General features: G+C 43.3%; 1 protein-coding gene across 1 annotated transcript; it reads left to right on the plus strand.

Moving 5' to 3' along the window:
• Positions 1-3,925: 3,925 nt before the first annotated feature.
• Positions 3,926-14,692, plus strand: LOC140588424 (chitin synthase chs-2-like). The gene is made up of 19 exons (XM_072710410.1): positions 3,926-3,969; positions 4,494-4,629; positions 5,090-5,272; positions 5,433-6,439; positions 6,515-6,607; positions 7,313-7,471; positions 7,620-7,794; positions 8,406-8,507; positions 8,906-9,047; positions 9,415-9,615; positions 10,475-10,759; positions 10,875-11,054; positions 11,292-11,697; positions 11,931-11,953; positions 12,445-12,509; positions 12,623-12,733; positions 13,196-13,413; positions 13,652-13,748; positions 14,448-14,692. The coding sequence occupies exons 1-19, from the start codon at positions 3,926-3,928 to the stop codon at positions 14,457-14,459; spliced, it is 3,639 nt and encodes a 1,212-aa protein (XP_072566511.1). The 3' UTR covers positions 14,460-14,692.
• Positions 14,693-17,441: the final 2,749 nt, after the last annotated feature.

A 17,441-nucleotide genomic window follows, 5' to 3' on the forward strand; every position in this document is an offset into this window, starting at 1 on the left:
AGTACCTGGTGCCGATACTCCCTTTGTAATTCAGAACCACATGCCAGTATTCCCTTTCTTATTCAGTACAAGATGCCAGAACTCTCCTTGTTATTGAGTACCAGGTGCTGCTACTCCCCTTATTATTCAATACCAGGTGCGGTACTCCCCTTATTATTCAATACCAGGTGCGGTACTCCATTTGTTATTCAGTACCAAGTGCTGGTACTCCCCTTGTTATTCAGTACCAAGTGCTGGTACTCCCCTTGTTATTCAGTACCAGGTGCCGGTACTCCCCTTGTTATTCAGTACCAGGTGTCAGCATCCTCTTGTTATTCAATACCAGGTGCTGGTATTCCCTTTGTTATTCAGTAAAAGATGCTGGAACTATTCTTGTTATTCAGAGCCAGGTGCCGGTACTCCCCTTGTTATTCAGTACCAGGTGTCAGCATCCTCTTGTTATTCAATACCAGGTGCTGGTATTCCCTTTGTTATTCAGTAAAAGATGCTGGAACTATTCTTGTTATTCAGTACCAGGTTCCAGTACTCCCCTTGTTATTTAATACCAGGTGCCGGTACTCCCCTTGATATTCAGTGCCAGTCATTCAGTGTCATAACGAGCAAATAAGGGGGCTGCAAACCCTCATGTGTCAAGAAGTCAAACAGTTTTTCTGCTTGGTTGCCCCTGCTACCTTTGAAGGCATCCCAGAAACAATCAATCAATAATCCAAACAATCAGATATTTTATCGGTTCCACTGAAATTAAGGTTGATCACGAGAAAGATCTCGGTGTGTTTGTTGATGCTTCCGTGTCCCACTCTCGCCAGTGTGAGGAAGCAATAAAAAAGGCCAATAGAATGTTGGGTTACATCTCTAGGTGTGTGGAGTTTAAGTCAAGGGAGGTGATGTTACATTTATACAATTCCTTGGTAAGACCACACCTAGAATATTGTGTGCAGGTTTGGTCACCATACCTTAAGAAGGACATTGCTGTCTTGGAAAAGGTTCAACATAGGACTACAAGAATGATTCCTGGTCTTAGAGGAATATCTTATGATGAGAGGTTAGCTGAGCTGAATCTGTTCAGCCTTGAGCAAAGGAGATTAAGGGGGGACATGATCCAAGTATATAAGATTCTAACGGGTCTGGATGCGATTCAGCCAAATGGCTACTTCAATATTAGTTTAAATGCTAGAACTCGTGGCTATAAGTGGAAATTAACGGGAGAACATTTTAAACTGAATCTGAGAAAACAAGTCTTTACACAGCGTGTGGTTAGAGTATGGAATAGTCTTCCTGATAATGTAGTGCAAGCTAAAACCCTGGGTTCCTCTAAATCAGAGCTAGATAAGATTTTCACAACTCTGAGCTATTAGTTAAGTTCTCCCTAAACAAGCTCAATGTGCCGAATGGCCTCCTCTCGTTTGTAAACTTCTTGTGTTCTTATGTTGAAATAATCAATTATTATAAATACACAGAATCTACTGCCTTCTTGTTTATGCCCTATGCCCTATGCCCTATCCCAGTGACACTGCTCACCTGTGAAGAATGAAGCTAGGTGCGTCACATGGAGACGTGCGATTATGTCAGGGGCAGGACACCTGGGCACCTCTTCCCATTTCTTCATGTTTTCCTTGCACAATCATCTTTTTTCTCTCAATCCTCCTGGCCATTCTTGTCAAACCTGTCTGTAATCCAACTCATCTCATTTTCTCCCTCCCATCCCTATGTCACAGCCCATTGTGAGTCTTACATTCATGTTTGTGGTTAATTAAAGTATAACATTATCAAACAAATAAGCACTTAGCTATTCTCTCATACATCGCCTGTGGTGCCATAATTTCGCTAACATAGCAATCTAACCAGGCAAGTTCAGAAGTGCAGGCTGTGAAATTGAAGCCCTCATCAAATTGTCAGCATTCCTTGATATCAAGTCAACCCGTTTTCCCAGTTATTGCCCATCTTTTGATAATATAAGCCACATATGTAACCAAAATTGAAATTAACTTCCATCATTGTCTAATGACTCCAAAGAATAATGTAAATCAGGGTCCCCGACTATTATCCCCCGAGGGCCCAATTCCATCAGCAACTTAAAGTGAAGGTCCACTGTGTTTGAAAAAAATACAAAGTCAATCTCAGTTGGTGGGGGATTCTCATGTGTTACATTTACATAATAAAGACAAGATCACAGCTGGAATGAGACTGATTACCTACAGTATAGATAATGTGACATTATTTTATTCATGGTTCACTCCATCTGTCTTCCATAATCATTGGTACAATACAAAGTCATGGGGCAGCACAGGGCATGGGACCCACTGGACAGGATACCAGTCCATCACAGGGCACAATGCAGAGGGCACCCTGAATAGGATGCCAGTCCATCACAGAGCACGAGGTTGGGGACACCGTGGATGCAATGCCAATCTATCACAGGGCAGAAGGCAAGGAACACCCTTAATGGTATGCCAGTCCATCACAGGGCATGAGGCTGGGTAACACCCAGGGTGGGATGCCATTCCATCACAGGACACACACATACACACACTATGGGCAATTTAGAGATGTTTACCTTTATATGGGTGGGAACTGGTATAATATTGGGAGAACCTTCAAACTCCACATGATACACAAACAGTGCAGGGGTGGGACTGAAATTAGTCTTATGATCCAAGGTTAACGAAAGTTAACCAAAGGTGAAAGTTAATAAAGGTTTCTTATTTTCTGTTGTTTAAACTGTGCTAATAATAAAATGTCTTTGCAGGTTTTGTATTAACTTGCTAAGCACATACCTGCATGTTAGCCCTGGCTATGGTGCACAAAAAAACGGGTCGGGGGAGATAGTTACGATGAAAAAACATAACGAGGCAGCTTCTTTATTTTGTTTATTTCAATTCTTGTAATACCAGAACCATCGACTTCAAAGCGACGGTATCCTGTGTAAAACGCCTGTCAAAAAGTCCTGCTTATGAAGGATTTAGTGTTTAATCACAATGTCCAGGGGCGCCGCTGCAAGTGCAGGCTTGTTAACATACAACAACACATCATACCTAGCAACATACCTGCCGACATATTGGGAGATATTGCCAAGCGGGAGGGGGATCGATTCTGACGATCATAAATGTCAATAGGGGAAGTCTGGGGAGGTTGTTGGGAGAAAAGGGTAATCGAGAATACAGTGGTAGGAGGAGTGGAAAATAGGGAGAAGTCCGGAGAAATGAGGATTGTTGACAGTTATGCAGCAGGACATAACAGCAGAAGATATTTCAGTATTGCAGAGACTTTTCGAGGAGCAGGTGTTTGAACGGGGTTCGCTTGGTGAATCTTGTGTAATCGTCGGTGATCGAAATGGGGCCCTCAGGACTTAAAGGTGGCCACTTTCAAATAGTTCTGGCAAAGGGGGCGGGTACTCAGGCACCCCCAATACCCCCTCCGCACGTTCCTGCATTTAACTACCCACCCATGCCCATAACAGTTCAAAGAAATCCACGAATGACAACTGTAATTATGTTTTAGTTTAATTATTTTAATTACCGTTACATATTCGATGTTTTTTTCTTTTTTTTTGGGGGGTGGGGGGTGGTGGTGTCCCTTTCTTCACCATTCATGCAAAGTTTTAAGACTCACAGATGCATTGTCTAATACTGACGAAAATTAACGGCAGTAACTTTAGCGTAACGTTGAGGGGTTCTCTTTCACAAGGAAACTTAAAGCAGCAACACCGCAATATATGGGGACTATCGATTCCCTACACACATGGGTCTTTCTTTTTCTATTGTACAAATAATTACGTTGAAACATGTCACACTAAAAAAAAAAAGAAAAACTGCCCTTCTTGAAGCATCTGTGGTGTTAATTTCGTGAAGGTGTTTCCCAACAGTGCGGCCATGCCTGTATATAACAAGCATCAGTCAAATTCCAGCAGCTCAGACAAGCTGAAGCCATGAGGGACGGCAAGAGTGAGAAGGACAGAAGGCGCGAGCACAGGTAATGATCATCAACTAAAGAAAACAATGCTGTTTAAAAATACGGATTTTACATAAATATAAATATGAAGAAATAAGAAGATAAAAATATAAGCATTATCTTTCAGGCTTAAAAGTTCACAAATACAACAATAAATTACATTTTCTAAATGATCACCATAGCCTACTTCAATCTGTCCTATTATATAAAATAAAAATATCAAAATATTTTTATTTATATGTATTCTTCACTTTAGCCTCTGCTGCATTTTGACTGCATTTTGCACACCAGTTTCTCTTGTGGTCTCATTAAAATATCTGTAATTTTCTGGTCAATACCTATGATTTTTGGCTAACAGATTTATTTTTAAAGTGTAATAAAAGATGTATTACACAAAGAGACACGTTCATTGCAAACATTCAGAGCATTTATGCACCACTGCCTAACTAGTTCACCTGACAGGTAATATTTTGGTGAAAATATGTCATTTGAGATTTATGATCAAAAGTGAGATCTATGAGTCAGCATGAGTGTGTGACCGACAGGCAGGCTTGGGATAGCTGTCGGGTCGTTCCCACCGTTCAGGATGAGCAGAAACCCAGGAAACTTCTCAGCTTCATCCGCATCGTCATCTGCACCATCAACAGCTTCATGATTTTTGCTCTGGGATTTCTAAGCAAGGTATAACATAGGTATAGTTCTTGTAACTCGTTATATAAATTGCCTGCTAGACACTGATGTTTTAACCAAACTGTCAGAAAATAGGGTACAGCCTTGGTACAGCATTGTACTCCAAGGTACAAATAACATTAATGTACTCCCAACGATACAAAAATGTTCCTCAGAGTCTATTTCTGTAGCTTAAAAAGTACATTTAACCTACAGCCAGGGTATAATTGGCAGACCCTTGAGGGTATAGTCCCAGTGACAAGTAATTCTACCTACCCTCAAAGGTACAAACCAGTCATTTTTTTCTGACAGTACAGAGTGTTTCTGGTCCAGTTATGTAAATTTTGTATCCTGTCAAAATACAAATAAAATCTGCAATTTATTAGTAGGCACTGCATGGTGGAGGTTAAGGGAAATGTAAAAATCATATTTCACTGTGACTGCTAATATGCTTCTTGTCCTGTATTTACAGTCATCCCTTCTGCTGCTAATAACAGCCTCAAACAGAAACTCAAGAGCTGTCCCCAGCAAGCCCTATGCCCTGCTCTTTCTTGGCTGTTCGCTCATTGCTCCAAGTGTTTTTACCCTCATTAAAGCACTGTGGAAAATCACATTTAAAGACTCAAAGACACCCAAGAGGCTAACCCTTTTGTGGGTGAGTATAAACTCAAATTAAATGGCTAGGATATTTTTGCATGCTTACAGATTATTTTGGTAGGTTTGGGATTTCAGGATAATTAGGCCTAAATGTTTTTGGAGACACCTGCAGAAGAAACTCACAGATGATGCTCTTTTTGATTGGGTGCATTTTCCAGGTGATCTTCACAGAGTTCTTGGTGGCCTTCGGAACAGCATTACTCATCTTAATTGCCATGCCTGACTTTGATGTCCTCACCAATGTGGCCATACTGAACACCGTGGGCATCTTGTCCGCAGTGCTTCAAATGGTTGGCAACATCATCACCAAGGAGAGGACGAGATTCACTGTAACATCTCTCCTGGCTGTCGTCTTTATGATATGTGGCTATGTGCTGTTTATCATTGGATACCAGTTACAAACTAACCAAATGGGACTCTCGATCGGACTGGCTATAGTTGGAACTTTCTGCATTTCCTTTAACTGGTGGGAGAACTACAGCATGCTGTTTAAGGGTGGCTTCTTGGAAAGGATCGCAGAGGACATCAGGAGATCCCGGAATATGATCTGCATCATTTCCAGTGTTGTTCGAATTGCCATCACAGCTGCTGTCCTTGGAGCTTATGTGAAGCTGTCGGCACAGGATTGGTCAAGTGTCCTGTCTCCCTTGGAGCAAAGCAAGCCCATCATACTGAGCTTGTTTGCCATCCAAGTTATTTCCACAGCCCTCTGCCACGGTCTTGCGGTAGCAGCCTGTAAAATGCATGAGGTTCGGCGCAGCTTTGTTGCACCCATGTGGTTCATTTCACCCATTGTCCTGATTACGTTCCCAATAATCTTTGTAGTTCACTGCGGTGCAAACTCAAGTAACAGCTTCTGTTACCAGCTGGAAAACGATCAAAACGTCACATTTTTCCAGCTGCTTGAGGATGCGGATTGGACAATCTGTGCCCGCAATATCTTTCAGAAGCAGAACCAAATGAGTTTGGTCATAGTAGGGGGCTCCCTCTTCTGCTGGTGGATTGGACTTGTACTGTGCACCATGTACACTTGTTTCATCAAGGTCTATCGAATTGAAAGATCCCGGGACCTGTTTGTGCGGCAAGGGTACGAGGCAGCCTTCATCGACCAGGGAATGCTGCTCAACACACGTTTTAAGATCCAGCTTTCCAAAAAGGCTTCCAGGTAACTTTCATCAAGTAGCTTTAGTCTTTTCTACTGTCAATTGGACCAGCAGCCAATCAATCTATTCTCCTCCAGCGACAGAAAGGAAACAGTGATGATCAACTTGTGTGCAACGATGTGGCATGAGACCTATGACGAAATGATGAAGATTATCATCTCCATGTTCAGGTAAGCAAACCTGTAGACCTGTTGTGTAAATGACCGGTGTGAGCATGCTTTCTCCTGCTTGATTTTACAAATAGAGTGCTCACAGAAAGTCTTGGGATGCTTGTTTAATTAAGTAAAAATACTGCAAATATACTGGATTACATTCTTTGTTTACAAAAATATATATCACATTAGAAACAACCAGTAGTTTTAAGTAAAATATTAATTTCAAGTAGTAACAAATTGAAACCCAAATTATAGTTCTAAACAAGCTGTTCTGGATTTAAAAGTTCATTGACAAGCCATCTCAATGGATGCTTTTTAATTAGTGACACCTTTGCAATAACACAAAACACCAAGCATTTCTGTTTAATATCCCTTTGGGAGCCATTGACCACAATTAACAGCAAAATTGCAAGAACAGAACTTAATAAGTCACCAAAAAAAATTATAACACTTGATAAAAAGAAAATGTCTGTGCGGAAGATTTGTGCAGATAAACATTGCTTGTTGGTGGAATTTTGTTATGAAACCAAAAAATCTGCAACAATTTTACAGATTTACAGAATTAAGCAAGCGTCCAAGGCTTTCTGTGGGCATTGTATATTTATATAAATAAATTAGATTTTTATCATAGGAAACCAAAGCTTTCATGCTGTTATTGATAATCTTAAATATTCTTTTAAGATGCAGTTGGTAGAATGAACGTGCCATGTTCTTTTGAAGGATGGATAAATTTCGGCCAAGGAGAAACCATTTTAACGACGTCAGTTTCGACTTCCACATTTTCTTCGATGACTCCTTTTACACCATGGAAGGCAGTGGGGAGCGCCATGTGAACGAATACGTGGAGACCCTGGCGGAGGTCATCAACGAGGTCTACGTGTAAGCGCTCGCTTTTCGCCCTGAAGGCGGCAGACGCACCATCAGATACCCGAATCATCAGGAGCTGTAGATGACACTTGCCAGTTTAGCCCTGCCTGTGTTAAAGAAGTCACAGGATGTTCACTTCTCATATATTTATATGCACCAGGATATTCAGTGATGACAATCAATCCATCTTCAAGGAAATGGCTCAGCTTCCAGAACAGAAGGTCATACTGACGCCCTACGGAGGCCGTCTCCGCTACACACTTCCACATGGCAACATCCTGACTGCTCACCTGAAGGACAAGCAGCTCATCCGTCACCGGAAACGGTGGTCTCAGGTAAGCCTACAGAAGAAGTGCAGCCTTGTCGTGGATGGCCCGCAGCATCCTTGATGGGACATTCTTTGTGATGACAGATAGTTCTGTGGGACCAACGGGATGCAGTGCTTCTGCTTTCTGTAAGTCTTCTGTCAAGTTCATTCAGAGGTGTTTCCAAGATGAGACAAGCATAAAGAGTAATATGGTGTGAACCTGGGTGGCTTATGTTCTTCAATATTAGTGACCCACCATGGGTGTAACACAGACGTTTTGGCACTAGGCCTTCCACCAGTGTGAACAGCTGTTTATTTAGACAAACCGACGCAATTAACAAATAGGCTGTTAGGCAGCACCCAATCAGTACTTGTATAACAGCCACCCCACTGGTGCTAAAATATGGTGTGTAACATAATTCAAAACCTAGGAAATAAGTAAACTAATATAAAAAATATAATGTTCCATCTCAAAACATCAAACTAAATATAAATTAGACAAAACCTTGAGTGACGTTAAGCTAACAAGTGCTCTTTGGCCTGTGGGAGCTCTGCTTATAACAGGTAATGAGGTCTGTCCACTAAAGCCACAGTCACAGTCCGTCTCAGGGCATTGCTGAAGGTGGGCCTTTTTTCCAGGTCATGTATCTGTACTATTTGCTTGGCTGGAAACTCAACAGGAAGTATTGCCAAAGGCATCAGAATGGAGAAAACAAGAGCACCCTGGAGAAGAACTGGGCGGTAAGAAACATGAAAGAACGTCTGCAGTCATTTCAACAACAACAACAACAACAACAAATTTATTTTTGTATAGCGCATTATCACAACATTACATCGTCTCAAAGCGCTTTACAGCATCCCCACCCAAAGCCCCCAGTGAGTAAGCCATAGGCGACAGTGGCAAGGAAAAACTCCCTAGAAGGAAGAAACCTTGGGAGGGACCAGACTCAAAGGGGGAGCCCATCCTCCAGGGGCCGGCAGGGAGAGTTAAATACAGTTAAATCTGAAACACAGATGGGGAGCAGGGGGGAGATGACAAGCCGGTGCCACCGCTCCCTCCAATCGCCAGGCAGCCAGAAGGCTGTAATTCAATTCAATTACAAATGGAATAATATTATGTACCTCTGTCATATTCCCAGAAAGAAAAGCAGAACACATGCATTTTGGCACTAGATGGCGATACTGACTTCCAGCCATCAGCAGTCATGCTGTTGGTCGACCGGATGAGATTGTATCCTGAAGTTGGTGCTGTCTGTGGAAGGATCCATCCAACAGGTGTAGGTAGGGTACACTAGAATTCAAGTCCTGGCCCTGAACCTAAGTCTATCTGCATGCCCTGTCCCAACTGAATATTATTGCTTCCCAATGGGCAGTATGTCTTTATATGCACTGTGATGTCCACTGAGCTGGTGCTGAGGGTGTTCCCCATTATTAGAAAACAATCCTGAACTATCAGGCAACTAAAAATGCATCTTTCTGCTGAAGAAACCATGCATGCGGTGGGCTTGCAGGGCTGTGATGTCAGTGAGGTTTATTGATGGCTGAAGACTCCCGAGCAGGTTAACACATACCTGTGCCAGGGAGGGAGCTTCAGGCGTAAGTGTTCATCATACCAAGCATGGTGACGGGCTATGTCTGCATCACACAGGCCCCATGGTCTGGTACCAGAAGTTCGAATACGCGGTGGGCCACTGGCTGCAGAAGTCAGCAGAGCACGTGTTTGGCTGCGTGCTGTGCAGTCCCGGCTGCTTCAGCCTGTTCCGTGCCGAGGCGCTCATGGACGACAACGTCATGAAGATGTACACCACCAAGCCCACAGAGGCCATCCACTACGTGCAATATGACCAGGGTACGGTCCATGGCATGCTGCTAGGTTGCTCTAATTGTAAATATAAAAATACTCACGGGAGCATGCATCCTCAGACAAAGTCCCCCCCCCACCTCACATTCATCTGCTTGATGGGGCACCACGGCTGGGTTAGCATTCTGTTCAGGTTAGCACTCTGTGTGGATTAGCATCCTATGCAGGTTAGCATTTTGTGAGGGTTAGCACTATGTGTGGGTTAGCACTATGTTTGGGTTAGCACTCTGTGTGGATTAGCATCATATGCAGGTTAGCATTTTGTGAGGGTTAGCACTATGTTTGGGTTAGCACTCTGTGTGGATTAGCATCCTATGCAGGTTAGCATTTTGTGAGGGTTAGCACTATGTGTGGGTTAGCACTATGTTTGGGTTAGCACTCTGTGTGGATTAGCATCCTATGCAGGTTAGCATTTTGTGAGGGTTAGCACTATGTTTGGGTTAGCACTCTGTGTGGATTAGCATCCTACGCAGGTTAGCATTTTGCGAGGGTTAGCACCATGTGTGGGTTAGCACTTTTTGGGTTAGCACTCTGTATGGGTTAGCATTTTGTGATTGTTAGCATTTTGTGATTAGCATCCTATGGAGGTTAGTATTCTCTGCGGGTTAACATTCTATGCAGGTTAGCACTCTGTGTGAATGAGCATTATATGCAGGTTAGCATTCTGTGGCTACCGCCCTCCCAAGGTTTCACCTGTATTTATTTCTGTGTGTCTCATGGAGAGCAAGCTGGGACAGGGGAAAAGATCATTTTCCCACAGGGATGAATAAAGTATCTTTATTCTCGATCAGCTTTGAACATGAAAACCAGCGAGCCCCTGGTAACCTGTATCTACCCACCTGTACAGGTGAGGACCGCTGGCTGTGCACACTGCTGCTCCAGCAGGGCTGGAGGGTGGAGTACAACGCCGCCTCAGATGCCTACACCAATGCTCCACAGGAGTTTAAGGAGTTCTACAACCAAAGGCGGCGCTGGGCGCCCTCCACCCTGGCTAATACGCTAGACCTCTTGAACACAGCGTCTGTAACAGTGCAGAAAAACAAATCGATATCCAAACCGTACATCCTCTATCAGATCATCAACACGGCAGCTTCTATTCTTGGCCCAGCTACCGTCTGCCTGATGATGGCAGGTGAGAGTTTTCCACACTTCAAGGGAAGAAATCAAAGTTGCTTTACTGCATGGTAGTTGGTAACAGGTTTGCATGTCCATTGTTATGCTTTCATTCACATATCTGACTTTTGCAGGTTGTTTCACATTTGTCTTCAAAATTAATGCGAACGTTGGCCTCTTGCTGGCGATTTTGCCAGCGGCCATTTACCTGATCCTGTGCTACAAGCTGAAAGCTGACACCCAGATCACCATCGCAGCCCTTATGAGCATCGTATACGCGTTCCTCATGACTGCGGCCATTTTGTCCATCATAGGTAATGAATAGGTTGATATTTCAAGTAGATTTACTTGTTGCCAATCAGAGGTGTGATTCATTTTATCTGTAATTTACAATATCCAGAAAGAGCGGTGATTGATTTCTTCCTTAATATAGATTAGATTCGACAAACTTTATTGATTGCAGGGGGGATTCCTGGATATAGCCTCTACTTTCATAACAGTAGCATGAGGAGATTTTGGCCACCTGCTGACATCTTTTTGGACCCATCTAGGGAATCTGGTCATAAACTCGACCTTCATGACCCCCAGTGGCCTCTTCCTCATTGGGATCACGGTCGTTTACTTCACCACCGCAGTGCTGCACCCCCAGGAGTTCCCCTTGATCATTTACGGGCTCCTCTACTTCATCTGCATCCCAAGTGGCTATGTCCTGCTCGCCATCTACTCCATGGTCAACTTGAACAATGTATCCTGGGGCACACGGGAGACAGCCAGTGCCACCAAGCCTATGTCCGCCAGCACCCCAGTGGTGAAGTACAAGAGGAGCTGCAGGTGCTGCTGCTGGAATATCCGCTTCCAGGTGGACGAGGATGTGAAGGTGGTTGTAACTCCTGGAGATGTTCCGACCCCGATGATGACCCAGTTGGATGATAAGGATCAGCGGTCTTTTGACAACAGGTATAGATGGTCAGAGCACTCCTGGTTCTTCATGTCTCTTGTCATTTTGGGGGTGGTCCTTGAATTCATATTTAAGACACATTCAGATTGATGCCTGACTGCCGTCTTTGTATACATCAGTTGTGCTGGCAAAGCGTTTGGGGTTGGGACATAGTACAGGAGATGCTGAGAGGTCCTGGAGAAGCTGGAAGGTGACTCACTCACCCTCTTTTTCCTTCATTTATCCCTTCTAGGGAGAAAGAGTCCTTGGAAATGTGTAAGTAACACTATACAGCCTATTTTATCACACGCTGTCTATATACCACAGGACACACCATATGGAGTAATGGTTTATCAATCTGTCATCTTTGCTCCCAGACACATAAAAAGTCCACAAAAATACAGCATTGAAGCCACAGTAGCAGGTGCCTTTCTATATACTTTCAGTGGCCACTTCCTGCAGTTTACCTGCTTTGACCCGGGTTGGAGCCCCTTTTCCCCCACAGAACAGGCTAAATTCTTCCAGATGCTGGTGTTTTCCTCCATGCCTGGCCATTGCGTTTGAGAACGTGATATTTAATCCCTCAGAAATGCCCCTGACTCAGTCTTTTTAGTTCATCAGCCCAACCTCTGTAAACCCTCGGCATTGTAAACTTACTGCATATAGGAGCGAGCTGTTGATGTAAGCGACACTCATACGGTGTACCTAATGAAGTGGCCACTGAGTGTGCATGTCAGTAAAGGTAACACTTTAAATGTTGTTTGCAGGTTGGATTTCACAACTGAAAGAGAAGTCATATGACATTAGCCTGAAAGAGGACACACTTGACGAGGTGTTTTGAAGCACTACCCTGGCCTCGTTATTGGCTCTTCAGAGAGTAAACCTGCTTAAGAAATGGGAATAAACACTCCTTTAAGTATGTTTGCCTTTTTACGTCATATACAGGAAGAAGCAGAGTTTTGGAGAGACCTCCAGGAGCGATACCTGAAGCCTCTTGATGAGGATAAAGCGAAGCAGAAGAAAATCAGCACAGACCTGAAGGATCTGCGGAATAAGGTCTTGCTCCAGAAGCTTCTGCTTCTTTATGTTGTGCTGAAATTTTCTTGGTTAAATTTTAAAAATTTGTTTAATCAAAATGACCAAAGACAATTACAACATTAAGAAAGGACCTCATGGATTTAAATATCGTACTCAGAAGGAAAGGCATAGGAGAGTTTGATATTGGGGGAGACACAACTTAAAAATTATATATAAAGATCTGTTTATTGGGGGGGGGGGCAATGAAGCCAAATTAAATATTGGGGGGGTACATGTTCCCCTAGCTTCCGGGATAGGCTCCGGACCCCCCGTGACCCAGTAGGATAAGCGGGTTGGAAAATGGATGGATGGATGGATGTTCCCCTATCCCCACTGGTTCCTGCGTCCTTATTTGGTGTGATTGATCTTTCTGGAACACGAGTTACTCACTGGCTCCCCATTAAGGAGATGAGTGGATCTCTTTCCTTCCTTCCTTCACAGGCGACCTTTGTTTACTTCATCTGCAACGCTCTCTGGTTGGCTGCCACCTTCTTCCTGCAGGAAATCGGCTCGGTCGTCAGCATAAAGCTCCCAAAAATCAACTCCACTGGATTCCTTGTCCCTGACCAGTATATCTACATCGACCCAATTGGATTTATGTTTCTCCTCAGCTTCGCCTCATTGATTGTGATACAGTTCTTGGCGATGCTCTGGCACAGGTAATTCAACCAGAACTAGTTCAGTGTAGTGTAGTATATTTTAGTATTATACAGTATAGAATAGTATAGTGTAGTGTAGTGTAACTTGCTGCAGTATAGCATAGCAGTATGGAATTATAAAGAACTATATTTCTATACAAATGTAAGTGTGGTCAGGGATGTCATGCAAAGTGTTAATAAATAATAGTGTTGCTGTATTTGCACTCTCTGCTCTCGTGACGGTGAGTTTCTCCCTCAGAGTTGGCACACTGATCCATTACGTGGCTTACAATGAAACAGCATCCAAAGAGAGGAGAGCCTTCAAGAAGAGCATGCAGGATGCCAGCTTTGAGAAGGTACAGGACTCCAGCACATTTTCACTGGTCAGGGTCTGTGCTTCATCTGGGCCCATGATTAGGTAACCCATCTCAATACCTCCTTCAGAAGCCACTTCAAAGGGTTGTCAAGTTGTGCATCAAAGATGCCTTTCTGCACGGCACTGTCATAATGAGCTGTTATTCTTACACTGTTCCTGTTGGCTGTAATGAGTCTGGTCATTCTCCTCTGACCTCTCTCAGTAACAAGATGGTTTCAGACACCAATATGCCCCTGACTGCATCTTTTTAGTCTATCACACCTTCCTCTGTAAACTCTAAGCACTGTAGTGTGTGAAAATCCCAGGAGGGTGGCTGTTTCTGACATGTTCACAGAACCACCTTCACAGAACTCCACATCTGGCATCAACAATCACATTTCGTCCAAATTCACCCAGATTTGTTGTCTTAGCTGTTCAGTGACTGAACCTCCCAACCCTCTCTGAGTGATTCTGTATATAGGCAGTAGCTGCAGGAGCACATTCTTAGCCTGGCCACTGTATTTAAAGAAAAAGTATGAAAGAAATAAACCAAACAAGCCACCCATCTCCCAACTGCATATCCTTGGAAGGCTCTCACGGTCAATGAGCTGTAACTTGGATACATTAATTTTGACTTCACATGGATGTTTGCTGTTCCATGAAACATGCTGTACAGTAAATTTCCCATTCTCCTTTGCAGAACTTCCTGTAGCCCCTCGTCACTCTGGACAAGGTTCTGGTGAAGTCCAACCCATCACTGGAAAGCCTGCTTCGAATGATAATTAAGATTGTTGTTTTAAAATGTTTTTAAATAGCTGCTTTTCTTGGGTTGTGGATCCCATGTTTCTATATTTCCTTACAACTAGTCAGGCTGTTTTATAAGTTTCTGAACATTTTACAATTTTCTCAGCTTCCCTCATGAACCTGGTAAATTTGACTGATGTAAATGGGAATGGTGATGAAACCTATTTATTTATTTACATTGAAAAGGTAAAAAATAAGTTAAACTATGTCAATAAAATTGTAACAATAAATGAACAACACAAACAATAAAATGTGCTTGCTTTACGCATGACTGTCTTTTGTCACATCCTGCATGTCTGACCCTCCTCTATCCTCCCTCATGTGGCCCTGATGCCTGATGTCTGTTGTTTGTCTTTGTGTCTAAGTCCATGTTTCTCTCGTCAGTCCCAACCTGGTCAGTGACTTTGAACCCTTGTGTTGCCTGTGCCCTTCCTTGCTCCACTCCTCCCGTTTTAATTCCTTGCGATCTTGTTTAATTCCGCTATATGTTCTGCATATTCAACGAGTTACTCATTTTTCAAGTCATGACAGAATGACTGGACTCATAGTGGCTCTGCATTTCCACTTGCACGCTTCCTCTGCAACCAGCCTCCTACCTCAGCCTGAGCCCTGGGCCACACACCTCACTGGGTCAACCTGCTGATAGATCTGCTCAGTGACAGTGAATTGGAGGAGCCCGATGAACTCGATGAACCACCACACCTGTGAGCTGAGGAATTTTTCTCCCTCCTGAACACCTAAAATACAAATTGATGTCACTAAAATAAAAGTAGGATAATAAAAAACATCCTTACAGTGTTAATCAAAGGCACTATGGAACAAAAATGCTTTGAGTCTTTTGGTTTTGGTGTGTTTCTAACCTCCTTAGTGAGTCCTTAGGGAATCGCTCAGTAGCAGAAAGTCATTTAGCCTTGCTGACTTTTCATTCTTGGCACTATTAGCTGACCAGCTCCTAATGATACTAGCGTCCTGTTAGGTTTATATCTAGTTAGATGGTCTGTGATGTAAACTGGGCTGAGATCACAGAGTGACTTAGAAACAAGCGACAGCACCTTGAAGTGGATTCTAAAGGCGACTGAAATGCAGTGTAAGGAGTGAAGGATTGGAGTACTGTGTTCACTCTGCTTTGTCCTAAGTAACAATCCAGCGGCAACATTTTGGAGGAGCTGGAGCTGTCTTGTGGATTATTTGGAAGGTCATACAGGACAGAGTTACAATAATCCAAGCAACTGGAGATAAAGGCATGAAAACTTTTTCATGGTCATGCTTGGACATTAGGCCTCTGATAAAACAATCACCTCAGTTTTCTCTTTGTTTAGTTGGAGGAAATTGTGCTGCATCCAGGAATGAACTTGCTCAAGGCACTGACACAGGGAATTAATGGTGCCAAAATCACTGGGTGACAGAGCCACGTATATCTGTGTGTCATCGGCATATCTATGGTAACCCATATTATTATTTTGCAGAATGTATCATACCCTAGGGTACATCTTTCTGGAACTCCATGGTTAATAGGTGTCCACTTCCATGTATGACTGCCAGTTTCAACATAATAACCTCTGCCCTCTAAGCCCGTCCTACACCAGCTGAAGACATTTCCAGTGAGACCCACCCAAGTCTCCAGGTTATCCAGAAGTATTTTGTGATCAATTGTGTCAAATGCTGCATTTAGATCTAACAAAACCAGGACTGACACTTTGCCTGAATCAGTGTTTAGCTGGATGCTTTGGTCCCCACAATGTAATATAAATCTAATCCACACACTCACACACACATGGGTAATTAATAGACAGCAGTTCATCCAACTACATGTCATCGGAGACTGGGAGGAAAGGCGTGTGAACACGAGGAGAATCCAAAAACTCCATGCGGGGCTGTAGTCACTAAGGAGTTACCTGACATTCCAATTGTTGTTGTAAGGCTGCATCATTAGACACGGTAAATGTGACTCTGCCTTACTGACAGTGAAAACCACTCCCTGCCATTGTGTCCATAATAATATGCTTGATGTAAGCAAGGGGTTTGCTTTATCAGGGTGTGTGCCGGGAACTTGCTGGCTTGATTGTGCCAGATAACATCCCCCCCCGCCGCTGTGCAGGGGAGGTGTGCCCCCACCCCTCAGCGAGGTCTATGTGACATGGCAGTATGAGCCATCGCACTGATTAAAACTGCATTGTGTCACACGGGTCTTCAGCGCACCTTGGCCATCTGACTAGTAAATCATGTGTAGGGGGGTCATATTATGGCACATACAGCTCTGAGCCCTGCCCAATCCCCAAAGAACCCTGCCCACTCCCCAAAAAAACCCTTTCCCGGTAAAATCTTTCATGTTGGGGACACACACACAGTTTCCTTTTCCCATCCTAGAATCAGCATCACCTCACTTACCATACGAGTAACAACCATTTCAAAGACAGGGTTCTGAAGACCATATGTAACATACTTGAATTCACCATAATGTCCCTCTTTTATAAGAATCATGAATCATGATATCAGTTTTTAGCAGATATTAAAATAGACATGCAGTCTCTGCTTTAGCTCCCTTTGTCACCATTTCGAAACACATACATTCCTGACCCCATTTAATAGTTTGAATGAATAAATTACTCATTAATTAGGGGGGCACCAGATGTGACAGGGATGGGGGGAGGGATGGTACTTGGGCCCTGTAGTAGATGATAACTACAAAAGCATCCCCACCCTTGCTTTTTATTTTAAAAAGGCTTGTTTTAGGATTTATTTCATCTCTGAAGAGTGATCCATTTTGCTTCTTCTGTTACAGTTAGTTTACCAGTTATGCCTGAGTCCTAGGGAACAGGCATCAATCAAAGGATTGCGTTCAAAGTTCGTTGCTTTATTGTTCATATTGTTGCAATAATCTGTCCTGTCA

This window comes from Paramormyrops kingsleyae, chromosome 3 (genome assembly GCF_048594095.1).
Source record: "Paramormyrops kingsleyae isolate MSU_618 chromosome 3, PKINGS_0.4, whole genome shotgun sequence".
Taxonomy (NCBI): Eukaryota; Metazoa; Chordata; class Actinopteri; order Osteoglossiformes; family Mormyridae; genus Paramormyrops; species Paramormyrops kingsleyae.

Coding starts and splice junctions, on each gene's coding strand:
- LOC140588424 (XM_072710410.1), top strand. CDS start 3,926: ATGAGGGACGGCAAGAGTGAGAAGGACAGAAGGCGCGAGCACAG. Junction 9,048..9,414: donor GATCCATCCAACAGGTGTAG/GTAGGGTACACT, acceptor TGCATCACACAG/GCCCCATGGTCTGGTACCAG. Junction 11,954..12,444: donor GAAAGAGTCCTTGGAAATGT/GTAAGTAACACT, acceptor TGTTGTTTGCAG/GTTGGATTTCACAACTGAAA.